Source organism: Ursus arctos, unplaced genomic scaffold (genome assembly GCF_023065955.2).
Source record: "Ursus arctos isolate Adak ecotype North America unplaced genomic scaffold, UrsArc2.0 scaffold_6, whole genome shotgun sequence".
Lineage (NCBI taxonomy): Eukaryota > Metazoa > Chordata > Mammalia > Carnivora > Ursidae > Ursus > Ursus arctos.
Window position 1 is genome coordinate 47,231,408 of NW_026623078.1, and position 26,069 is coordinate 47,257,476.

The following is a 26,069-nucleotide window of genomic DNA, read 5'->3' on the forward strand; positions in this document are numbered from 1 at the left end:
TTATTATTATTTCCATTTTGTAGGGGAGGAATCTGAGGCACAAGAAAAGGTAAATCTGTCACCCAAGGTCACAGAGATAGGAAGTGGAGCCAGGATCGGAGTCCAGGTTTCTCATCAGCTATGAAGCCATGGATGAGAGTATGTGAAGGAAAAAAAACTGATGGACCTGACCAACTATATTACATTATATAGAGAAGAGGGAAAAGGGAAGGATGACTCCAAAGTGTTTCCTCTGGTTGTGAGAGGGGGAATACTGTCCAGAGAAATAAAGAGACTGAGAAGGGCAGTTAGTTTGATTTGGTTTTTAGACAGATGGACTTTGAAGTAATGGCAAGATGTCTAGATGGAAAAGTCCTGCTGGGCAGGAGATCAGAATTGGAGATGTGGATGAGTGATTTTTCTTTTATGGATCAGGTTTAAACTGTGGTATTGAAAACACTAGTGTGTGTCTGTTTGAGCTAAAGGACAAAAGGCCACCGGGAAAAGAGAGCATTAGGCAGGAGGGACTGAGGTCCTGCACGGGCTGCAGGGAGGCGGTCTCAGGGAGTAAAACTAAAGCAGGGTGAATCCGCTAGATTTCGTAGGTCCAGGCAACAGGGTACACACTCCTTTGGGTTTAAGGAGAGGGAGTCACAAATGCAAATAGTTAGGGTTGAGGCTGAAAAGTAAACAGAGGCCATATCATGGAGGGGCGTTATCCAATGCACAGTAAAGACTGTCAAGCAAGCAAGGATCATGATCAGATATACACATTAGAAAGAACCAGTTTGGCTACCGCATGAACAGTCCGGGCAAATCTGCAGGCAGGTGTCACTGGGATCCAGATGTAGGCAGGGATGGCCTGGACCAGGGCAGGTCTTGGCAACTAGACCCAGCTCTAACATTTGAAAGGCCACGGGTAAGAGTACCAAAGAAGGCTCACATACCATGTGATAAGTACTTAAAAGTTGTAAGTTAAGCTAGTAAACTATCAAATAACATATTCTCTATCCTCCTACCTCGATAAATATTTTCAGAAGGACCTGGAAGGAAGGAGGAGAGCCGAGGCGAGGTCCCACGGATTTAGGCGGGGTTTTTCTGGAACCCACAAGGCAGAAGAGCGCGGCGACCCACATGCAGAGGACCACAGCGACACCTGGCTCCCCTCCGAGCTGCGTCCTCGGGCCGCCTGCCCGCCACTGAGAGGTGGGCGGGTGAACCTGCGGAGGCGTGGCGGGGTCGGAGGGCACGTGGCGTCGGTGTCATGGCGGCCTCTGTGCTGGGCTCCGCCTGCGGCCCGCTGCGGCTCGCTGTTGCCGGCATGGGCCGCCGCCGGCCGCCCCGGGGACTGTGGGCGCGCGCGCGGCGGCTCCCGGGGCTCGCGGGATCCGGGCGGAGCGTGGCCGCGGCCAGCGGATCGGGCGCCTGGGGCACCGACCGCTACTGCTTGGAGCTGCTGCGGTGAGCGAGCCCGGCCTGCCCCGGCAGGCGGTCGGGGAGCGGCCCGAGGGGACCGGGTGGGCGCGGCGGGACTCGGGGCCGACCCGGGCGAGCGGACGACTGCCTTCCTGCGCTCGTGTTGGCGGGGAGTGAGGCCGTGGGAACTTTCACGCGGGTCACAGAATGGTGGCAAAACTCCGTCTGTCACCTTGACTGAAACTTTATTTTTACCTAGTTAAACGTACTGTCCGTACACCTTTTAAAAAATGGACAGACGACTAGTAATTTTTAGCCCAGTTCATATGTGTCAGGCACTACGCAAAGTACAAGTATTTTACTTAATCTTCGTTACAAATTGTGATACACGCGTGTAGACCTACCATTTAGGGTTAGGAGGGTTAAAGCGTTTAGAACAATGTCGGGCACAAAGCAAGGGCACAGTGAGTACAATAAAAGCCGTTATTATCATATTTAAATGGATGAGGATACGAAGGTTTTGAGAGATTAGGGAATTTACCTGAGATTCAGTAGAATAGTCTCATGAAGTCAGGGCCTGATGACAATAACACCGGAAAGGCTTGGCACATGGCAGTCGCTGTTAATCACGTGTGGTCGAGTTAGATGAATCAGGTCAACCAGGTGACCCAGTTCATTAGGCCTGACTGCAAAGACCAGTGGCTGAGGCCCTACTGCCCTTCTGCTGCCTTTGATTTATAACAGTGGTGAAATGCTCAAAGTACCTGGTGTTAAGAACTTCTGAGAAGTGCTAGAATAATTAAGCTACCTTGGATTTGATTGGGCGAATACATCCAATTTTTTTGAATTTTATTTTAGCAAAATGTAGCATAACACAACAGAATTCCCATGCATTTCAGAATTTTGTTTTTAATCACTTTTAAAAATAATGTTCCTGCCCCACTCTATTCGTTGATTACTTGTAACTGAAACAAGATAACAATAGTGGAAATCAGAGCGATAAGAACTTGTAAAAGCCAAAACTGCTAAAAGTTATATTCATTTTTATATATTTTAAAGTTACCATTTTTTGATAATAAAAAGACACAAGTTACCAAAATGTATACCACCCATATCCACTGGTCCAGTACAATTTTTGACACTGGTAGTGTCCTAACTTCCCTGTCCAGAGGTGAATAATCACTCTTCCTTTTTTTTTTTTTTTAAGATTTTATTTATTTTATTTGAGAGAGTGAGTGAGAGAGAGCATGAGGGGGTAAGGAGCAGAGGGAGAGGGAGAAGCAGACTCCCTGCTGAGCTGGGAGCCTGATGGGGGGCTCCATCCCGGGACTCCGGAATCATGACCTGAGCCGAAGGCAGACGTTTAACCGACTGAGCCACCCAGGTACCCTCACTCTTCCTAATTTCTTATGTACTACTATGTATAAGTAATAGTATGATCACTATATAACCTATATAATATATATATTACTACATGTATATAGTGTATATGGTACATATAGTGTATATGGTACATATATAGTGTGTGTGTGTATATTTATATAGTGATCATACTATACTTCCAGTAATAGTCTGTGGGTGTCACATGACAGTTTTCTCAAATATATATTTACAAATGGGCAGATACTTAATCTGTCCATATAGGTATTTGAGTGGAATGGATGCTTTTGACTGTAGTGATTTATTAAAACCCTGGATTTTGCAGACAGACATGATCTGAGTTTATTAATCCTAGGTCCATCACTTGGGAAAGTTACTCATATTAAGATATTTCCTCATTTGTGGGGCGCATGGGTGGCACAGAGGTTGGGCGTCTGCCTTCGGCTCAGGGCGTGATCCCGGCGTTCTGGGATCGAGCCACACATCAGGCTCCTCTGCTATGAGCCTGCTTCTTCCTCTCCCACTGCCCCTGCTTGTGTTCCCTCTCTCGCTGGCTGTCTCTATCTCTGTCGAATAAATAAATAAAAATCTTTAAAAAAAAAAAGATATTTCCTCATTTGTAAATTTCTACTCCTACTTTATAGCCTGGTTATGAGGGTTAAATGCAATGATGTATATAAAAATGCTGGCGTATAACATGCACCACAGTAGTTCTTAAATAAAAACAAAAACTTGAAAGAAAGATTGCAATGTCTGTCTTCTGATTGTCCATTAATCTTTTTGGCCTCTGAAATTATCTGGGCAGAGTTGTTTTGGACATGTATCTTTTGTAAGGCTTCCAAATATTGAAAAAGATACCAGGCCAGAAGTGCAGGTTAGCCAACCAGAGCTCTGCTAGGAGTCTAGGTTCCTGGGAGTATCTCAAACCTAATTTACATAGGTTTCTTGGGGTATGGTTTTGAGGAACCCCCAGGCTGCCTAAGGCCTTGGGATTAGCACTATAAGGAGGTAAGGAGGTGCTAGTGGTGATGTGTGAAAGTGTACCTGTTCTCCATTCTCCCCCAGCCACACTGGGGAACCGCTTTTTGTACCTTGATGGCACAGGTCCATGAACTAGAACTAGCACAGTGGTCCTAACATCAGATACGCTTATTTTTCATGTCTGCCTCTCCCTGCCAGACTGAAGTCTGAAACTATCTTCAGTGTCTAGCACAGTGCTGGTGCATAGTGGGCACTGGATAAATGTTACAATGAATGAATGAATGAAAGGTTCTTGGCCCTGTTGCTGTATAAAACCATCATAGTATGGAATGTCTCACTATCTGGAACAGTTCTCCAATAACTGGACCTTGTTCGGCTACTTAAGATACCCTGTCTACCAATGGTCGGTATTTATAACAATGATCCTAAGTGATGAAGAAATGGTTAAATATTCAGTATATCTTACTCAGTGTAAAGAAGTTGGTAATATTGTTTAGAAAAATTTCCAACCAAAATTTAATTTAATTTAATTTAATTAAAAAATTTTAAAAATTTTAAATTAAAAAAATTAAAAAAAAAAAACTTTACAGGGAAACCCTTCTCTGCAGAATATCTTATTTCCCAAAGCTTGTTACCATACTAGTATGTCTTCATTTTTCATTTCCCTGTAAGAAACCTGAAGTACTTCACATATTGATTATTTTTAGGAGATATGAGACAGGTTATCAAGCCTCATTTTGCAAATTAGGAAATAGATGTGGCAGGTATCATTTCTGCTAGCCACTTGAATGGAAGTTAAGATTGTAATTTTGATTCCTACCCACTATTTTCTCACTGTTTCATAATAACATCCTAATGTTTTTAAGCAGTTTTGATGTTCAGAGACTTATACTAAAATTAAATTTTAAAATTTGTCTGTATTTATTATAGATATATATTTATATTATTAAATTTATTAAATATCTATATATTATAGATATATTAAAATATATCTATATGTATTTGAAAGTAGAAATTATAGAGCTGTTTTGCCCACACTGTGCATTTTGTAGCTGTAACCACTTACAGTGAAATTTTTTCATAGAGCTGTTTTGTGTTAGCAGGATTACTTGTCATTATTGCTTCCCTTTGTTTATGTGGAAGTTGGAGGAAATTGTGAAGGGTGTGGCTAGAAGAAGTTTAAGTTCTCTGTTAGGCAGACAACAAAATGTAACCAATTGAGGGGCGCCTGGGTGGCTCAGTCAGTTGAGCATCCAAGTCTTGATTTTGGCTCAGGTGGTGATCTCAGGGTGGTGAGATCAAGTCCCGAGTCAGGCTCTGCACTGAGCATGGAGCCTGCTTGGGATTCTCTCTCTCTCCCCCTGCCCCTCCCTCCTGCTCACATTCTTTCTCTCTCTCTCTCTCTCTCTCTCTCTCTCAAGAAAGAAAATTAAATTAAATTGAAAAAAAAGTGAACCAATTGAAATGTGGGAGTAGTCTGAATTTCAGTACCTAAACTCCATGGAAGGATGTTGGACCCCCTTTATTTAGGTTACTGTTTTAAAGGAAATAATGTTACAATAAAGTTCCAATATATTGTAGTGAAAGCCTTGTTGATAGGCAGTCATCCTGTGCTGTATATAATAAGGATTATATTGTTTTAAACTTTTTATTTTGAAGTAATTTCAAATTGATATAGAAATTATAGAAATAATACACAGAGCTCCAGTATACTCTTCATCCAGATTCCCTCATTGTTAACATTTTGAGCCACTTGAGAATAAGATGTAGACATGATGCCCCTTTACCTCCCCTTAATATGTTGGTGTGTATTTTTTAAAGATTGATTGATTTTAGAGCGCGCGCGCGCGAGAGAGAGCATGGGTGCGTGTGAGTGGGGGAGAGGGAGAGAGAGATAATCTCAAGCAGACTTCCTGCCAAGCGTAGAGCCTGATGTCAGGCTTGATTCCACAACCCCAAGATCAAGACCTGAGCCAAAAGCAAGAGTTGGTCACTCAACTGATTGAGCCACCAGGTGTCCCTTGGTTTGTATTTTTTAATGCACACGGGGTCCTCTTCCATATAACTATGGTAAAACCATCAAAATCAGGATATTAAAATCAATCCAATATTACGATTGAATGCACAGACTCCATTCAAATTTTGCTGATTATTTGATTATGACTTTCATACATCCAGGATCATATGCTACATTTTTTTGTGAAATCTCTAGTCTTTTCCAGCCTTGAACAACTTCTCAGTCTTTCCTTATCTTTCATGAGTTTGACAGTTTTTGAAGAGAACAGGCCAGTTACTATGTAGAATTTTTCTCAGTTGGGTTTATTTAATGTTTCCTTGTGATTTATACATTTTTGGCAGGAATATTACAGAAGCGATGCTGTGTTTTTCTCAGTATGGTTTCAGGAAGCACATGATGTTGATTTTCCTATTTCTGTGGTGTGAACCTTTTATTGCTTTGTTGAAAAGGTAGTTTTGGGGTTTCTCCCCTGTAAATTTAGTTAATAAGAATATTAATTAGTAACATGTATTTTGTGAAGAGATACTTCACAGGTATGTCAACATTCTGTTTCTATCACACTTTCATCCATTTAACATTTTAAGATATTTATTGAAGATTTTTGACTGAATTGTCACTTTGATAGTTATCAAATAATTATTTAAAAATTTTTCAGCATGTCTTCTAGATTTATCAGTTGGCATTGTACTGTTGTCAGATTTTTCCTTCTCTTCCTATTCATCCATTCTTTTATATTGGTATGGACTTACGGCATTCTGTTACAGTCTGTTAGTATCATTATTTTTTTTTTATGCTCAGATTGTCCCAGACTTAGTGAGAACTTCGTCAGGCCAGTTTCTTTGTCATTTTGACAAGTCCCTCAAACATTTCATTACTTTCTGTCCAAGAAGATGTTTCTGGCTTATCTTGTATTTTCCCTGCCCCAGCCCTGGACTTAGTCCCTCCTCCAATGAGCCCTAGTTTCTTCCAGTGGAGAATGGTATTTAGAAACCAAGGATCTAGGTGTTAGGTGTGTTCACTGATACTGGGGGCTTGGGGGATATCATTGCTTCTAGGCTTTCTTAGCACATGCTGCTAGGAAACTAAGTGTGCACCCAGGTACACACACCCACACGCTCCATATTATTTTCTGTTTCTATGTCTTATCTGTGTCTATCTGTGCACTGAAGACTGTGAGTTCGTACCAGTACTTGCTGGTATTACTTTCTTGATTTCTACCTTAGTAGGTTATTTGAATTCTTATTAAAATGAAAGTGATTCTGAAACAATAAAAACTGTAAGTACTATATAAGTCCAAATAAATTAATAGAGATTATTTCTTTTTAACTGGTCTGGGATTGGGGGCAGATACATTTTTTGTAATTTTAAAGAAATAAGTATAAAATATAAGAAATTTCAGGCCTATTTTGAATTGAAGTCTTGTTTTTTCCAGTTAATTCTAGTCAGCATTTTTGTGTGTGTACAGTTTAGAAAGTGAAAAGTGACTGTCTTTTATTGCCTATTTGTTATAGGAAACGAGATTATGAAGGCTATTTATGCTCCCTACTGCTCCCTGCCGAATCCAGAAGCTCTGCTTTTGCACTGAGGGCCTTCAATGTGGAGCTGGCTCAGGCTGGTATTAAAATACCTTAAAAAATTACTTGCAAAAATGGTGATATAATGTGTTTAATGCTGAACCATAAAGAAATACAGTTATAACTTATGTTAGATGTGCATAAGGTCTCTGCTGGTGATTTGTTTGTCCTGCTATTTAGGCTTATCAATTCAATTCCAGAAATAAACTAGCTAACAAACTTCATGTTTGTCATGATATCAGGGCTGTGGGATCGAGCCCCTGGGTAGGGCTTTTCGCTGAGTGCGGAACCTGCTTAAGATTCTCTCTCTCCCTGTGGATTTGTGGTGAGGGCTGTGATCAGATAATCCCTGGGACGGAACCTAGCAAAGGGCCTGACACTCCTGGTCATTTGATACATGTTACTTCCTTCCCTGCTTCCTCTGGAAAGCCCCTGGTTCTGTTTCCTAGGTTTATCTCCACACTTAAACATAATTTTACCATCACTAATCCAATGAGGATTGTTTTTCTTCTCTTCTACTTATTTTTAAAAACCTTTTTATTATGGAAAACTTGGAACATACATAGAATTAGAGAGCGTAGTATAATAAATTCCCATAAACCCATCACCCAGCTCCATCAGTTACTAATTTATGGCCAATCTGGATTTTTCATCTCTATCCCCACCTACCCTATCCTCACCTCTGTTATTTTGAAAGAAGTCTCAGATAAATTTTTTCATCTGTAAATATTTAGGTATGTATCTCTAAAAGATAACTCATTAAAAAATAACTATAATACCATTGTCATACATTAAAAATGTAATACCTCTTTAATATCTTAAACATCCAGTGTTCAGATTTTTCCCAGTTGTCTCTCTTCAAATCAGGATACAGATAAACTCCACATAGTGCAGTTGGTTCCTCTATCAAATTTCTTTTAATCTAAATGTTCCCACCCCACTATTTTTTTCCTTGCAATTTATAACTAGAAGAATATCTCCTATTTTGGAATGCAAATCTTGAAAATATTGGAAGTAATTTGTAGGTTACTTAGGAAACTCTTAATGACAACAATTTAATTGACATCTAGCTTCAAGGAAAAATTAAAACAAATGTAAAGAATTAAATAGTTTTGGGCTGAATTATGTGATTATGCAGTCAACAGATTCTGATTTTGAGACTGTGAAGAGTGCATTTATTAAGGTTTTTGAACGCTGTTTATAGGTAAAGGACTCCGTCTCTGAGAAAACAATTGGACTGATGAGAATGGAGTTTTGGAAAAAAACAGTGGACGACATATACTGTGACAGCCCACCCCAGCAGCCTGTGGCCCTCGAGCTATGGAAGGTAAAAACAAAAGGCTACTTTCAATTTTTAAGTGTTATTTGAGCATACTTTTTGATGCATATAATTTGGCTAGTGGTGATAGGGAGTCTATCCTGAAAATAATGTTAGGCTCATGTAATGTTCAGAGCTCTGTTTTGACAGGAATTTAAAATCATCTGCTAATAATTTGCACAGATCTTTAGTGAATTTCTTTATGAAAGGAAAAAAAGAGGAATCTGGTCTCTTTGTGTTATAAATTATGTATTTATTTTCCACATGTTTGCTGTAGAAATTAAACCCCACAAATTTTGAAGCAGTGGCAGGTTAATTGTCTGTTTTGTCTGCCCAGCAGCTCCTTATTCCAGTGCTCTGATCCGTACTGTGGGCTGTAGAAAAACACAGACTGATCTTTTGTGAAGGGAGACTTGCCCTCACCATTGTCCAGACACAAATATAAAACTGTCTTGTTGAGTTTGATAGAGTTGCATATTCATTGATGAATTTGAAGTATTAGAGAATGGAAACCTGTGCGCTAGAGAATTCTTTGGATAGCTAGATGTATCTAGTGAATGGTTTCACAGTAGAGCAGTTATATGGATCCTTCGTTCATGAACAGCTCTGCGGAGTTTGGAAATGTGCTACACCATGATTGGAGGAAGGGAATTAGGTGCCTTTTGTCACTGATCTGTGTCCCCACTATAGCGTCAGGAGTGCCAAAAGACAGGTTCTGTGACGGAGCCACTGAACGGACCTGACAGGGGTGCACCTCTCCTCAGGTCTGCGTACCAGCAGAGGCAGGCCCCATTCCTGGGCCCCCGATTGACTTCACAGAGCCCCAGTAAGGATGGAAAGCCAGGCAACCCCCCAACTGGGGACTAAGAAGAAAAAGTGGATGGGAAGCTGTGAGTATTAGATTAGTTGTTTACCTCTGTTCATCTCCCTTTAAGAACCTCAACCTTGCTGACTGCGTTTAAAGAAGAGTTTCTCTAAAGCCCAGAAAAACGGTGATTTTACACGCAAACATCACTGCAGTGGGACTTTATGCTAAGACTTGCATTGAAGGTCCTGGCCTTTGCCAGGAAACATCATGGAAGATTAGAGATTCCTTCATCACAAATTTATCTTGTTCTTGGCCCCTCTTAAAAAAAAAAAAACAGAGGAGGTATCTGAATTGTAGAATGTTTACACGTGTGCCAATTTGTCCAGTTTTCATAGGTGGTTAAATTTAGATGATTGCTGTTGGCCAGCTTTCTGATATGACCAGTGTTGAGTTTAATATGAATATTTGAAATAAGCGGGTGGTGTGCAGAGCAGTTGTCCCCATTGCATGTTCTCTTCCCTTCCCCATCCTGCTGGACCATATGCTTACTGGACTGCTGTCCAGTAAAACGTTCCATTGGTTCTTTGGAGAGGGTCAGGTTCTTTTAGAAGATTAAATAGGGAAGGAGTGACAGGGTATTGTTCAGAGGACACTTTTCTGCCACAGTGATTCATTAGTGCTTTTAGGGTACAAAATCATTGCATTTCTATAATTACATATGTGTTTCATATGGGCTTCTTCATTTCTCTGTATATTAATGTTAGTTGCAGTTTGAATTTATGTTTATAGCCAAGGTTTTTATTTTATTTGTCTTTGTTTCCGAAATTGATACTATTCAGCAGATTTTCAGCTTCTTATTAACTACTTGTTTTTTACCTTGATCTCTGATTTCCTCCAGAATCAGACAGAAGAATTGTATTTTGTGGTCAAGGAACTGCAGCTGGTATGGGTTCAGCCTTGAGTAAACAGGAATCTGACTTTCAGGGGTTAAATATTTCTTGAGTACTTTACGTACCAGGAATGGTGCTTGATGGTGTTGCAAAGATCAAACATGCCTCACTCCACTTAGACACGTACAAAATAAAGCAATATCAGGATTCTGTAATGACTGAGGAATCCCAGGCTGATTCCTGGGAGTGGGGAGAGGCCTGTAGGTAGTCCTACCATGTAATAGTGGCTGTACTGAGAGCACTTTGCAGCCAATGCCATGCAGCACTTGGAGCTTCTGTTAGGTTCCCGCCAGGCAAAATGGGCTCTGTGCTCCCTGCTTCCACCTCTGTCACAGAAATGTGTATCGATGAGCATGCTTTTACATTTTAGTATCGGTGACATCTTAGAGTCTTAGGTGGTGTATAGGATAGTCCTAAGATTTTGTTTCACTACCATCTTTATTTATTATGAAAATATATCTTGTTGTTGACTTGGTAAGGAAACGATGTTTTAAAAACTTACTTGGAAATAATTTCAAACTTTCAGAAAGGTTGCAAAATTTAAAAGAGTACAAAGAACACTTCTATAAGCTATATCCATATTCACCTGTGGTTAACATTGTATCCTATTCGTTAATGATTTCTGAGTACTCACTTACATGTGCATGTGCACTCTGTGCGTGTGTGTGCTCGTGTGTGTGCATTTACACACTCATAATTTTTATCTGAATCACCTGAGTGGAAGTTATATACATCATGGCCCTTTATCCCTAAATACTTCAATGAGTATTTCCTAAGAATAGCGATATTCTCTTCTGTAACCAGAACAGTTACTGACTTTCGTAAATTTAACTTTGATATAATACTTTTATCTAATTTTCCATTTATATTCCACATTTGTCAGTTTCTCCGCTAATGTCCAGGATAGTATTTTTCCCCTCCGGTATAGGATCCAGTCTAGGATCAGGTATTAGTCATCATGTTTCTTTAGTCTGCTTAATCAGGAACATTTCTAGAGCTTCTCTTTGTCTTCTAAGACATTGACTTTTTTTTTTAAGCGTATAGCCCCTTCCCCCCTGCCATTTTAAAGCATTCCTCATTTTGTAATTGTCTGATGTTTTCTCATGAGTAATTCGGTTTATGGGTGTTTGGGCAGAATACTGCGAAGGTGACATGTTCTTCTCAGGATGTCATGTCTAGAGGCACATTTTGTCCATCTGTCCTTTATTGGCGTTGTTAATTTTCATCACCTGGTCAAGGTGTTGCCTGGTTTTCCCAGTCTATAATTATAATTCTTCTTACAAAGTAGTTGACTTTAAGACGATGCGTGTATCCTGCTCCTCATCAGTTTCTTCCTAAACTTAGCATTCATTGATGGTTCTTGTCTGATTCAGTCTTTACTTGTGATGATTGCAAAATGATAATTTCCAGAGTCTAGCACTCTGCCAACATTACTAGCTGGCACTTGGCATTCTGCCATAAGGAAGAGCTCTCAATCTCCTGTGTTTATTTATTTGTTTATTAATTACTGCTATGAACTCATGAATTCCTATTTTTTCCAGTAGTTTATAATTCATTACTATATTTAATTATTTTGGTGTTCAAGCTGGCCCAGATTTGGACAGTGGGAGCCCTTTCAAACTGGCTCCTTTTGTCATGCACCCCATCACTTTTGGGGGCACTTTCTATTTTCTGGCACAGTAAAATATTCTGGGATTACCTTGACTCTCCCCTGCCCTAGTTCTGGAATCACCCATTTTTCCAGAGCCTTGTTTCCTTTGGGAGGAATGGGACTGAAGACCATGATCTGGGCACTAGGTCTGCTTTTTCCTACTGGAGTGTCTTTGTTTGCTAAGATAACACTGTGCCCTGCCGATTATTTTCTTTGGATCTTTAGTTATTCTTTTCATGTTTGGAGAAGTGGTTATTTTCACTAAGTAGAATTTTTATCCTATGGAAAAAAGTTTATGTGGGATAAAGAAGCATAGAACTTAAGACGCATCATATAACAGAAGCTGGTATTTAATTCTTATTTTGTTTTTGTTTTGAGAGTGGAATTGTTAAATTACTAATAGCATAAGAAAAAAAGTCTAGTGGAAATGTTTTGGATGTATCATCTGTACTTTGAAATGTTTTGAAATATTTTCTAGGGACATTTTCTTTTCCCCTGATATTTCTTTAACATGGCTGTTTATCTGGTGATGAGTTATTACAAATGTTTCCTTACCTAGTTTTGTATTTGGTTTGTTTATTTTATTCAGGTCTGCTGAAGTAATTTCTAGTACTTTCTAAAAATTTACAACACTGTTTGTTGTTTTTTTAGGCTGTCAAAAGACATAATCTGACCAAAAGATGGCTTATGAAAATCATTGATGAAAGAGTAAGTTGAAATTGCTCAAGTTTTCAGTGTTTTCTTCCTTTTTAATCCGTAAGCTAATTCCTCAGGGAGGAAATGTCTTAATATGTGTATTATATTTTGGAGGAAGGAACCTCTTAGAGGACTGTGCCATTCTGTCTGTTGTCCCTCACGTCATGCCACCCACCTCAGCCCCTGCCCTGCATCGAGTCAGACAGGCAACCACAAGCACCCAGGCAAAGGCACGTGCATGAACACCCACATACTGATGTTTTGTGGGTTTTGTTGTTGTTTTTTAATGGAAATTTTCGGGCTTATACAAAAGTAGAGAGAATAGTGTGATATACTTTCACGTATCTGTAACCCAACTTTAGCTATGAACACATGTCCACTCTTGTTTCATTTATACTCTACCAGCTCCTCTCATTAAACCTTATGGGATTATTTTAAAGTCAACCCCAGATATCATATTAGTTGATCTGCAAATATATATGAATCTTGAAAAGATTTTAAAAATGCTTTTAGAAAACATACCCACAATAAATGATCATACCTTTAAAATTGACAGTTCCTTAATATCATCAAAACTTGAGTAGTCGTGCACATACCTTTATGTACACCCAGTGTTTGGATCTCTGTCTAGATAGTAGAGGGAATAGGGAAGGTCTGATGATTCTATTCTAGTGAATGGAGTACTATACTATGTTCTAAGAACTGAGTTCTAGGTCCAACCAAGCATGCAAATTGCTCTCTGTCCTGGGCTAACTTATGTAATCTTTCTGACACATTGTTGGCTCAGTGTCCTCATCAGCCTGACATTTATCACATACTGTTATCATGAAAATGTAAGTTTAGTTTATTTGGATACAACCCATTAATACCATAGGCTGTGGGGCAGCTGGCTAGCTTAGTCGATTAAGCGTCTGCCTTCGGCTCAGGGCTCGATCCTGCCCTGGGATCGAGCCCTGCATCAGGTGCCCTGCTCAGCGGGGAGCCTGCTTCTCCCTCTGCCTGTCGCTCCCCCTGCTTGTGCTCTCTCTCTCATTATCAGATAAATAAATATCTTTAAAAAATAATAATCATAATCATAAGCTACAGTAATTATAATATAAACCAAAATGGGAGATAATGATTTAGCATTTTAAAAAAATTGCGCAGTTGGCCTACAGAGTTAATTGGCACTAGAAAGATCTATTTTTCAGGTGTTTTCTGTTTTGTTTTTTTAAATATTTATTTTAGAGGGAGAGACCACGTGCTTGCATGTGTGTATGTGTGTGAGCTGGGGGTGGGGGGTGGGCAGAGGGAGAGGGAGAGAATCTCAAGCAGACTTCCTGCTTCGTGTGGAGCTTGGGAGGGCGGGGCTGGATCTTATGACCCTGAGATCATGAGATCATGACCTGAGCCAAAACAGTCAGAGGCCTAACCAACTGAGCCAACGAGACACCAAAGGTGTTTTCTGTTTTTATGAGGTAAAGACAGAGAATTCAAGACAGAGCTTTTTGGTTTAATGGAAAATAACATTTGGCATTTGTAGGGAGGGATATTTAAGAGTAAAAGACGGGGATCAATCTCGCACATTGATCTTTAGATTCAGTGCAATTCCTATAGAAATTCCAGCTGCCTTTTTGCAGAAATTGACTAGCTGGTCCTGAAATCCATGTGGAAATGCAAGAGACCCAGAATCACTAAAGCAATCTTGAAAAAGAAGAAAGCTCCAAAGTTACAATAGTCAGACATGGAGTATTAGCATGCCATGGACATACAGATCAATGGAATAGAATTGAGAGTCCAGAAATAAACCTATATATTTATAGTTAATCGATTTTTTTTGACAGGGATGTGAAGATAATGAAATGGGGAAAGAATAGCCTTTTCAACAAATAATGCCAGGACAACTGGATATCCACATGCAAAGGAATGAATGTGGATGCCTGTTTAATACCATGTACAGAAGCTGACTCCAAATAGGTCAGACACCAAAATCTAACAGTTGGAACTGTGAAACACTTAGGAAAACGCTTTGGCATAAATCTTTGGGACTTCGGGTTAGGCAGTGATTTCTTAGATATGATAGTAAAAGCCTAAGCAATAAAAGAAAGAAACAGGTAATTGGACTTCAACAAAATTAAAAATTTCAAGAAAGTGAAAAGGCAGCCCATGGAATGGGAGAAAATATTTGCAAGTTATATATTTGATAAGGAAGAAGTATCTAGAATATGTAAAGAACTCTTACAACTTAACAGTAAAAAAGACAAATAACCCAACTTAAAATGGGGCAAAGGATTTGAGTAAACAGTTCTGCAAGGAAGATCTACAAATGAGCAGTAAGCACCTAAAAGATGCTCAGGATCTTTTCATTAGGGGAATGCAAATCAGAACCAGACTACATGACTCCTTTCCACGCATTAGGACGGCTGTGATAAAAGAGATGAGCAGTAATGAGTGTTGGTGAGGACGGAGAGAAATTAGAGACCTCCGTACACTACTGATGGGAATGGGAAATGGGGCAACCACTTTGGAAAAACAGTTCGGCAGTTCTTCAGAAAGTTAGACATAGAGTTACCGTTGACCCAGCGATTCACTCCTATATTTATAGCCAAGAGAAATGAAAACGTGTCCACACAAAACTTGCACACAGCTGTTCATAGCAGTGTTATTCATAACAGTCCAAAAGTGGGAACAACTCAGTCTATCAATGAGTGAATAAAAATATAATGTGGTATATCCATACAATGGAATATTATTAATAATTTCTTCAGTTAAAAAGCATCAGGTACCGATACATGCTCCAACACAGATGAACCTTGAAAACCTGCTAACTGAAAGAAGCCAGATACAAAAAACTACATATCATATTTCTGCATTTGTTTTTAAAGATTTATTAGAGAGAGAGAGAGTGTACAAGCAGGGGGGAGGGGCAGAGGGAGAAGCAGACTCCCCGCAGAGCAGGGAGCCCAATGTGGGGCTCCATCCCAGGACCATGAGATCATGACTTCAGCGGAAGGCAGATGCTTAACCAACTGAGCCACCCAGGTGCCCCATGTATCACTGCATTTTTATAAAATGTCCAGAACAAACAAATCCATGGAGATAGAAAGTCGATGTGTGGTTTGCTGGGGGATGAGGGAAGGGGGAAATGGTTTGTAACTGCTTAATGGATACAGGGTTTCCTTTTTGAGGTGGAGAAAACATTCTGGGATTAGATCATGGTGATAGTTGTACAACTTTGTGAATACACTAAAAACCACTGAATTGTACATTTGAAGAGGGTATATTTTATGGTATGTGAATTAAGTCTCAATTTTTAAAAAATGTAAAAGATCGGACATAATTTTTTCCCCCTGGGATCATTGCTGGTGCCATTTTCTTCTGATTAAAAAAAAAAAAAGGAGGAGGAAGCAGTGTATTTCCTTAGCAATAGAGTCTTTTAAATGTATTATTATAAAAGTAGCTAGATGTTCTTGCTCTGAGATTTACATTTTCCTGTTTGTGGGATATAGTTGTCATCAGGTAACATAATCATCAAAGAAACATGGTTTCTTTGGGGTGGGGGCTAGTTATGATCTCCTTTCCTTTTCTAGGCACCTTTTCTTTATTAAGAACATGGACTTAACAGTTAAAATATATGGGTTTGAATCCTATCCCCACCATTTACTAGCTCTGTGACCTTGGGAATATTACTTAATGTATCCGTGACTCAGTTTCTTCATCTGCAACATGGAAAAAGCATTAATTCTTATCTTTTGGTAAGAGGTTTTTAGGATTAAGAAGTAATGTCTAAAGTATGTGAGAACTCAGTTAAGTCTGTTTCTCATGATTCCTTGGGCTTTTGAAGGAATTAAAAATTAAGCTAACCACATGTCTGTGCATTGATGTTATTCCCAAGGTATTATTTTGAGGGGTGATTTGTAAGTATTGAATGTGTAGGACTTTAATATTTTAATTTTATTGTGTACTAAACAATATATACTAATTTTAAAAAATTATTAGTTCTTTAGGGCAAAAAAATGGTGCCTTTTCTTTATAAAATATTGACAATTCATCAAACTGTAATTGAATTTTGTTTGACTATAGGAAAAAAATTTGGATGACAAAGCATATCGTAATATTCAGGAATTGGAAAATTATGCTGAAAACACACAGAGCTCTCTTCTCTACTTAACACTAGAAATATTGGGTAAGTCTTTTTTCTGTTTTATAATTCTCTTTTTCAAAGAAAATACCCTTCAGACTTGATTCATAATTTGACAGTCTGATCAGTTTAACACTGAAGTTTTTCTTTGCATCACCGATAAAAGAACAGTTTTTAGTTTTGTTTTTTAAACAAGAAGGGGAATATGTAGCTTTCTTTGGAGTACAGACTAATCAAATACTCAGGCTCTCATAAAAGTACTTTAGCTACCTCATGGGAATGCTGTAATTAATACTCTGGTAATTGCAGATGGTGTTTCTTTTTTAAGTGTCTCCTACAGTTTGGAAGGCCTGGGGCCTAACTCTTCCTTCCCTGTCAATAATACTTCCCCACATTAAAAAAAAAAAAAAAAAAAAAAAAAAGAGTAGAAAATATAAAACTGCATTTCTCAAAGTTTTTATGAGATTTTTCTTTCTCTTCTTAAAAATAAATAAAACAAATGAATTGAGATGATACTTTTCCTCATCTGACTTTTAAGTTGGTGAAGTCTTATTATAATGAGGAAATTATTTGGACCAAAGACAATACCCTCTCTTTGAAGAAGGTAATATATCTTTATGTCATCCTAAAGGAATAGCACAAGTCCCTGTTGAGATTCCCAGGCCTCTTCTGCCTGTACACCCGGTGACACGTTTGCCAACACAATGAAAGGAGGGAGCAAAGAGCAGAATGTTTGTCAAGCGTATACTTGAAATGAGGTCACATGGAAATTGCATTGAGGAGAAGAAATGGAAGACTTGTAATGTTTTTCCAAGACAGCTGATTAAAATTCCAAATGTGTTCTCAGTGGGCCGTAGTCCGAGGAGAACTCTTTTCTTTAAAAGTTGAGGTTCGGAAACCTGTTCAGTGGTAAACAGCTTGATCTTGTGCCCAGTTTTGCTCAAATAAGTCCTGTTTTTCAGCTTTACAACATAGGATGAACACCTGCTTTTCCACGTGTAGGTGGTTTCTGCAAGCTGCTTCTGTTGAGTTGTTGTGCACGTAAGGAGTAAAGAGCAGCCCTGTTGCTTAATTTCTGAAATCATAGGTGTAAGGGATCTTCATGCAGATCATGCCGCAAGTCACATTGGAAAAGCCCAGGGCATTGTCACGTGCTTGAGAGCGACGCCCTATCATGGTAGCAGAAGAAGGGTGTTCCTTCCCATGGATATTTGTATGCTGGTAAGACTGACTTGTTTCCTCTAATGAGTTACCTCAGGAACTCGGGGAGGGCCGTGATCTCTTGGTTCTTTTGCTTCATCTATTCAAGTAACTGCTTTGAAATGAATGCTGATTGCTTTTTGGCTCCATTTAGCAAGTCAGATTTTTATCAGTCAGGCACCTAGGTCTATGAGGGATCCATATGTGTGTTTTCTTGTTTGTATAATTTTGTTCTACCTGCAACTGTGGTTAATTAACATCTTGTTGTATATTCTTCTAGGAGTGTGTGTGTATGTGTGTCTATATACACACACGTGCATAAACATGTATTTTCAAAACAAAATAGGCATTATACTGTACATACTGTTCTATCACCCGTTTTTCTGGAGCTAAAAGTGTGCCTTTAGATTCCTAATGTAATATGTATTTTCCCACACAGCATGGTGTTTCACAAGAGGATTTTCTACGGAAGAACCAAGATAAAAATGTGAGAGATGTGATATATGACATTGCCAGTCAGGCACACTTGCACCTGAAGCACGTAAGTAGCCTCTCTGCCAAACCATGTAGGAAACTACTATTTCTAGATGTGGCTGTTCCTAGCGTGTGGTGATGGTTCCCAGCCTTTATTCTGTTTCTCATTGAAATCCCAGCAGATTTATCTCAGGGACTATTGTGAACTCTCTCCAGTTTTTTACAGTCCCCCTTTCTCCCTGTCAGCGGATGAACACATCCTTCCTCAGCTTCCTCGCTGAGCTCCTGTCTGTTCTGTGCGCCCGCCAGCTCTTGCTCTCGGGGGACAGGGTGTGTCTCTGCCTTGCCAGGGCTGGTGGCTCCTTTCCCGGGAGCTCATGTCCTCAGTGTCAGCAGCTGGCCTGATAATTCGCCCCTTTTCTGGGCAGCTTGTGGACCCTCCTGTGGCTCATTTGCCCCTCCCAGGTAAACTTCTGTAAGTGGTCTGCATTCATTCCCTCAAGGCCAGCATCACCCTAGCACCATTCATCGTGCTATCATTCCGCTTCCTTCCCGCCTACTCTGATAATAAGCAATCTCCTTATTGCCGCATTTAACGGGCACTTAAAACTCTCGTTCATGTTAACTCTGCTTTTGACACCACAGACATTTTTTTCTCCTTGAAACTTTCTGATATCTTTTTCCCTTGGTTCTCTGACTTGGCTTCTAAACTGGATCCTGATTTCTCCTGCATACTACTTTCAGTGCTTCCTCAGAGTTAGGCCTTCATGTTTTCTCAAACTGTAACTTGTCTTCTCTTGACTCCCCCCACCCCTGCTTTCTTTTTTTTTTTTAAGGCTTTATCTTTAAGTAATCTCTATACCCAATGTGGGGCTTGACCTCACACCCCCCAGATCAAGAGTCATGTGCTCCATGGACTGAGCCAGCCAGGCACGTCCTGCCCCCACTTTCTTGAAACTGTGTCCTTCATTCCAATAATTTATTCCTTCCCAGTTCTCCTGGAACTATTCCTTCATTTTAGTGGCTCCTGAGAACTAGGTGGAAACTTTCTATTTCCTTGACTCCCATGATGCTGTTTCTTCCTGGTTCTTCTTGTGAAACCGCCCCCCCCCAGCTTTTTTTTTTGAGCTTCAGTGGATCCTAAAGACTTGTCATTTACCTGCAAATCTCAGGGCCTTTGTACTTGCTGTTTATCTGCCTGGAAGGTGTTCTCCACCCCCCAACTCCTCCACCCCTAACCCCACAGACAGTATTAAATATCACCTTATCAGAACGATCTTTCCTGGCCACCATATCTAAAATAACATCCTCCCTTTCCATCACCCTCAGTCCCTTTACCTGGCTGAGTACTTTTCACTACCTGACATACTAAAACTTTGTTTAATGCTTCCCCATCTCATAGAATATAAGTGACTTTGGTTCTGTGCTGTATTTCTTCAGCATCTAAAGTGCCTAGTACATTATAGGCACTCAGTAAATATTTGTGTAATATTAAGTAGGTAATCTGATTGTAAGCTTTTTGAAGGCAAAGAGTCTTTCTTAATCTTTTTTTTAATTTCCTGAAGCACGGTTCTCTGCTATAACAGAGGTATAGATAAAATACATGGGACTTTAGATGAGAAATAAACTAGCAGAGTTTTAGGTAAGGTCTGAGAACACAACAAAATCATAGAAGCAGGAAAGCCTTATGCTGGAAGCTGAATAGTTCCAGTTGATGGACACTTAAGGCACCTGAAAAATACAGATTCCCAGGCCTCACCCCCTGGAGATACAGTAAATCTAGGATGAGGCCAGGACTTAAAATTTCCAAATGATTTTAAACAGCCACGTTTGAAAACTACTGGTGTGTAGGTTATGTGAACCAGGACCCTGATAAACAGGTTTGGAAGGGTGGATTGAAGAAAGAGTACGGCGTGTGGGAAGCTTACGAGAGGCGCTGGAGCATGGGAGATCAGAGTGCAGACTCTGGAACCGGAACTTGACTTTCAGTCCTAGCTCCGCAATTTACTAATCACATGATCTTAATCTCTGTGCCTCAGTTTCCTCCTCCTGGAAAGAGGGTCAGATTAGTACCTAGCTCAAAGGGCTGTGATTTGGATAAATGGGGTTAGCGTGTATAAAGACTTCATAACTGTGCCTGGCATACCGTAAGTGACATGTTTCCCCATTGTCACCATGAAGTGGAGCAGGGACAGTCGTGTTGCACATGAGAGAACCTGGCCAGCAGTGTTGGAGACGAATCTGGGGAGTGGGAGATCTGTTATGAGGCTTGTTCAGGAGAGAGAGAAAGAGGATCTGACTTAGAGACAGTAGGTGTTTATGTAGATTTACACACACGTACACACAGCAGAGGTGGAGTCAGCTAGACTCGATGATGGATTGGGTCGTGGCAGGATCGGGGAGAGGGAAGGCTGCAGAGTTCAGGTTCAGGTAGTGATGGTGCCATTCAGAGACTACAGTGAAAAGCAGTGGCCTACTGGTGCTGATCGGTAGCCTCTGGACCAACTGTTGGACATCATGGAATTTAAGGGGATTCAACGGGCTGTTGAAGACTGCAGGATTGTGAGTTTGCCGGGAGGTTAGAACTGGAGATGGAGATTTGGGAGTCATGCACAGAGAACGCCTATGGTTAAAGCTCTAAGTGTGGATGGGGTTGTCTGAGGAGAATGTACATCTAGACATGAGGACCAGGGGCAGAACCCGAGGCCCACCTCTGCCTCTCAGGTTGGAGGAGAAGGAACTAGTGATCAAAGAAGTAGGTGCACTAAGAATCAGTCTCTTGGAAACCAGGGGAGGAGAAAATTCTCGAAAGGGGAATATTAAAGTTGTGCATGCTGTAGAGAGGTTGAAAAGATGGGTATGGTGATTAAGTAAACCATGGATGATCTTGAAAAGAGCAATTTTAGTGGACAGGTGAGGGTAAAGCCAGAGTGCCGGGGGTGAAGACGTCAGGAAGTAGAGGCCCTGTCTGACAGTGTAAACGAAGAGTGGCTTGCTGAGTGCAGGGTGATAGGCATCTGCGTGAGTGGATCCGGGCTTCGTAGTCCAGGGCAATAGTGAGATACGGAGGCCTTGGAACCCCAAAATGAAGCCAACACTTGTGTATCAGGGAGTTAAGTTAAAGAAAGTAAAAACAAAACAGAGACTAAGGACATTCATTTGGCTGCCTGTATGAACTGGACGAAAGGTGGAGAACGCAGGCAGGAGATCAGTCAGGACGCTCTGAAGTTCAGGTAACCGGGAGCTGCCCACGATCGAAGCTAGGCTGCTGCCGGGACTTGGGAATTCCACTATTTCTTCCTTCCCCCTCCCTGCAGAGCTAGAGGGCCAAAGCTGTGAGATGTTGGAAGACAGCTGGCAAAGGCCAAAGTCGATCTGCAAGAACGAATGGGATTCTTATTAGAGTACTTTTTCCTGAGTCCTTTAGGCTTAAGAAATTAATTTTCATTGGCAAGAGAGCTATTTTCTTGTCTTTGAGAGAGGCCCTAGCCGTGTTGTTGAACTTCTAGTGTTGCTTTGTGATCACTTTCAGAGGCAGAGTGTTTATTTCCAGAAATATTTATGTTTGAAACCAGTTTCCTTTTGTCTTCCTTTGTAGGCTAGGTCCTTCCACAAAAGTGTTCCTGTGAAAGCATTTCCTGCTTTTCTTCAGACGGTAAGTGGATTAACAGAGAAGGCTGTTTAATTAATGAAACAGATGTGTATGATCTCTTTTTCTGTTTTGTAAGGTTCCCAATGCAGTTCTTTAGCGTGGGATCTTTGTGTTTGCTTCCCTCCCTTCTGGTGTGTTTGTTCGTTACGTTCTGCTTTTGGTGACGGCCGTGCCTGTGTTTCTGGGGCAGGGAGTGCAGTCACCAGACTGCATAGGTCTATATAGGCGCGCGCGCGTGCGTGCGTGTGTGTGTAGCCAGACTTTCCTTTGGATCCAATCCTAATTTGTGAATGTCCAGTTGAGCTCTGATTTTGAGGTCACATTTCATCTATATTTGAATGGAATTTTCTCCTAGTTGTAAAAACTACATTCTCAGTTGTAAAAACTACATTCTCAGAACAGAGATTTGGACAGTATAAAAAAAACGAGAAGGAGGGGCGCCTGGGTGGCACAGCGGTTAAGCGTCTGCCTTCGGCTCAGGGTGTAATCCCGGCGTTATGGGATCGAGCCCCACATCAGGCTCCTCTGCTATGAGCCTGCTTCTTCCTCTCCCACTCCCCCTGCTTGTGTTCCCTCTCTCGCTGGCTGTCTCTTTCTCTGTCGAATAAATAAATAAAATCTTTAAAAAAAAAAAAATGAGAAGGAGAGAGCAACCACCTATAATGCCGGGACCCAGACATAACCACTGCTTATTCTGTTTTGTTTTTTTTTAATGAATTTTTGTGTACAGTTGAAATCCCACTTTATAGGTCATTGTCCTACTTATCAAGCATCTAGCTACATCATTAAAAATATTTAGAAGTACAATATTTAATGGCTATATAATATTCTGTCATGTGCTGGCACCTTAATTTCATTAACTATTCCTTATAATTAAATATTATAAACTACTAAAATGAATATAGTAGAATTCTTAGAGATGGAAAGTTGATCACAAAATATTTTTCTTTCCTTCTCTTTAAAATTTTTAATATTTGATATCTACAAATGAATGTGGTCTATCTACATATGTGTGCACGTGTTATAAAGCATAACGTCATGGACACCCATGAGCTCACCACTCAATCCAGGAGCGAGAACGTCACCATCAAACTGCCCTCGTGTGCTTTCCCCCATCTCACCCCCCTGCCTCTGCCTGCCTCCTTCAAATAGCTCTCCCGAATTCTAATTTATTATTCTGTTGCTTTTATTCCAAAGGGCTCTTCCCCATTTTACATATTCCTAAGCAACAGATTGTTTAGTTTTGGTTTTGAGCTTTATAAAAATGGATCATACTGTTTATGTCTCTTAGGTCACACGTTTCACTGCAGTGTATTTCATTGTGTGAATAGTGCTTTCTTTTTTTTTGGGGGGGGGGGGGTCAAAGGCCTGGATTGTTTGCAGGTATTTTGCTAATACAACACACAGCAGCTGTGCACATTCATGCGTATCTCCTGTTGTACACATCTATAAGTTTAGGGTTTAAAATGTAGATGCTGAATTTGTATGTACATTTGTCTGTGTGTAGGAAAAGAGTCTGGGAGAAAATACAGTCCTTTTTGTTGTCTTTTGGCTCCTCCATATATTCTAGCGAATCCGCAGCAGGGCCTCTGCGGGGTCACACAGCTTGTCCTGCAGACACTAGGCGGAGCTGTGCACGTGGACTGAGAAGGCGAGAGGTGCCTCAGGATGGTGCAGTGCAAAACTAAGCGCTTCTGTTTAATCAAGTTATTGCGATAACATTAAAATGTACAAATTAATAAAAATAACTGAAAACCATAAAATAAAGAGGACGGCCCATCGCAACTGTTTTCCGTCCTGCTTCCCAGTCCGCATGAAAGTTTAATCAAGTTTTGCATGATGGGCGAAGCATGGGGTGATATTTATTAGGGACCTGTGGTGGTTCTCCCAGGTTGCTAATTGTTTTCTAACAAGAACATGGAGACCCATTAAACTTTTCCACAAAATAATGTTTTCAACAAACAACTTAAGCTCATCTTCACAGAACAATGCATTTGTGCGGGGGGGGGGGGGGGGCTCAGTGTCCTTGATTGACACACCCCTTCTGTTTACTACAGAATCTAGTAATAATACCTGACAAACAATAATTTCTCTAATTTTTTACACATTTTGTGTAAAACACAAATTCGAATACATATATGTTCTATTAAGTTATGATCAGAATTGACTTGATAATTTCTAGTACTAGCTCTTTGATCCTGTTTTACTGGTCTACTAGAAACTTCTTAGATGTCTTTATTTTCTCTCTCCCTTTTAAAATTCTCATTTAGAATTAGTACATAGTACATACGTCCTAGCACATAGAAGACCATCTCAGGGAAACTAAAATAACCTTAATGCTTAGAATTTTTCTTTAGTTTCTTTAAAAACCTTAATCATTCTGTGACCTCATGACCATTATTCTCCTTTTCCAGGTTGCTCTGGAGGACTACTTAAAGAAAATTCAACAGGTGGACTTTGACATATTCCACCCATCTTTACAGCAGAAGAATACGTTACTTCCATTATCATTGTATATTCAGTCATGGAGAAAAAGATATTAAAATAATTTTATGGCACTGCTCTTTACTTTTGTTAGTTTCATAAAAGTATACTGGTTAGGGTTCTTGTTTACAAACAACAGGAGCTGACTGTTTACTTGAGGAGAAAGCGGATTTTTAGGATGGGTGTGTGTGGCTCACAGAATCAATGAGACGTTGCTGGGGGGCGGAGGCACCCCAGCGCCGCTCGGATTCTGCCACAGGCACCACTGCTGTCGCCAGCTGTCACCAGCAGCCCAGAGAAGTGTGCTGTGCTATCCCTGTCAAGTCGGAGCCCCGGGAGGGACTGCGGTTTTAGTGGCACTGAGAGTGCAGGCTGTGCGTCAGCCACCAGGGGGCAGGGAGAAGGACCGTCTCCTCCCTTCTTCACTCTTGGAGCCAGGCAAGGAGCTCAGGTGACACCCCCCCCCCCCCCCCCCGTCCGTTTGCATGTGGAGCAGCCACACTCGGGGCCCGTACAGCTAGGAAATGCTTTTCCTTAGGGGTCACGAAGAGTGAAGTTACTACTGGGGAGTGTCAGTCACTATGGCGAGGGCTTTATATCCCAAACATTTCATCTTTACAACTCTGTAGACTTTCCCATGATGAGAAAATAAAAGGTAAGCTGGCTGGCTGTCCAGAGCTAGAACCCTAATTTGACTCGAGGTCTGGCTGACTTGTCCTGTGCTTGTATAAGTTAGTATACTCTTAGTTGATGCTGATGCCGAAAGAATATCCTCTTGTTTAACTTTGTGGCTTTAGAGGGCCTTTTAGCTTATCTAAAAGAGGCAAGTACAAGGAAATGGCACACATTTCCTCTTGGGATTCTGAGTGGAGTTCAGTAGAGACATTCTTTGTTAGTAAGCATTGTCTGTGTGTCTTCCCAGGTTAAATCGGGTAGCAATCAGCTGCTAAGCATCTTGGTTCCTATCTAAGGGTCTTAAAAAGAAGGGTTTAAACATGAAGTGGATTACTGGATTCTTTACTGGCTCAGTAGCTAACTTACTATTAAGTAAATAATTTCAAAATACTCTCTAAGCCGTTTTAAATTTGGTGCTTAGAAATTTGGACGAACTGATGTTTCCAGTATGCTAGAGATTAAAATGGCATCTTATTCAGTGACATTTACTGTACTCCTAACTTCATGGCAGAAAAGACACTCCTTTAGGTAGTGGTGCCAACATTCTTTTTCATTTTTCACATTTCTTTTTTTTTATTGGAGCATTTTAAAGGAGTCCGATGCATTTTTAAACCATTTAAGATGTATTTTGGTATTGAATAGGTGGAGAGCAACAGGTAACATGTTAAATATAAATTACAGATTAATCTCAATG

At 40.4% G+C, this 26,069-nt stretch overlaps 1 protein-coding gene and 1 long non-coding RNA gene across 5 annotated transcripts in view; one reads left to right on the forward strand and one right to left on the reverse strand.

The window, feature by feature from the left end:
• The window catches only part of LOC125281055 (uncharacterized), a 63,306-nt gene extending 61,026 nt beyond the window's left edge, over positions 1-2,280 (reverse strand). Inside the window, exon 1 of the long non-coding RNA XR_008957767.1 lies at positions 1,937-2,280. This is a non-coding gene — a long non-coding RNA (uncharacterized LOC125281055). The remainder of the gene's footprint in view (positions 1-1,936) is intronic.
• On the forward strand, positions 1,226-24,774 carry NDUFAF6 (NADH:ubiquinone oxidoreductase complex assembly factor 6). 4 transcript variants are annotated; one of them, XM_044382690.3, is made up of 10 exons: positions 1,226-1,440; positions 7,285-7,384; positions 8,552-8,674; positions 12,726-12,782; positions 16,833-16,935; positions 17,978-18,111; positions 18,530-18,631; positions 22,163-22,219; positions 23,787-23,874; positions 24,631-24,774. In XM_044382690.3, the coding sequence occupies exons 1-9, from the start codon at positions 1,244-1,246 to the stop codon at positions 23,838-23,840; spliced, it is 927 nt and encodes a 308-aa protein (XP_044238625.3). In that variant the 5' UTR covers positions 1,226-1,243; the 3' UTR covers positions 23,841-23,874; positions 24,631-24,774. The 4 variants fall into 4 exon arrangements, with proteins under 4 accessions (XP_044238625.3, XP_026351481.3, XP_026351482.3 ...); XM_026495696.4 differs by lacking the exon at positions 23,787-23,874; XM_026495697.4 differs by lacking the exon at positions 23,787-23,874 and having other exon boundaries at positions 1,337-1,440; positions 7,285-7,388.
• The last annotated feature ends 1,295 nt before the right edge of the window (positions 24,775-26,069 follow it).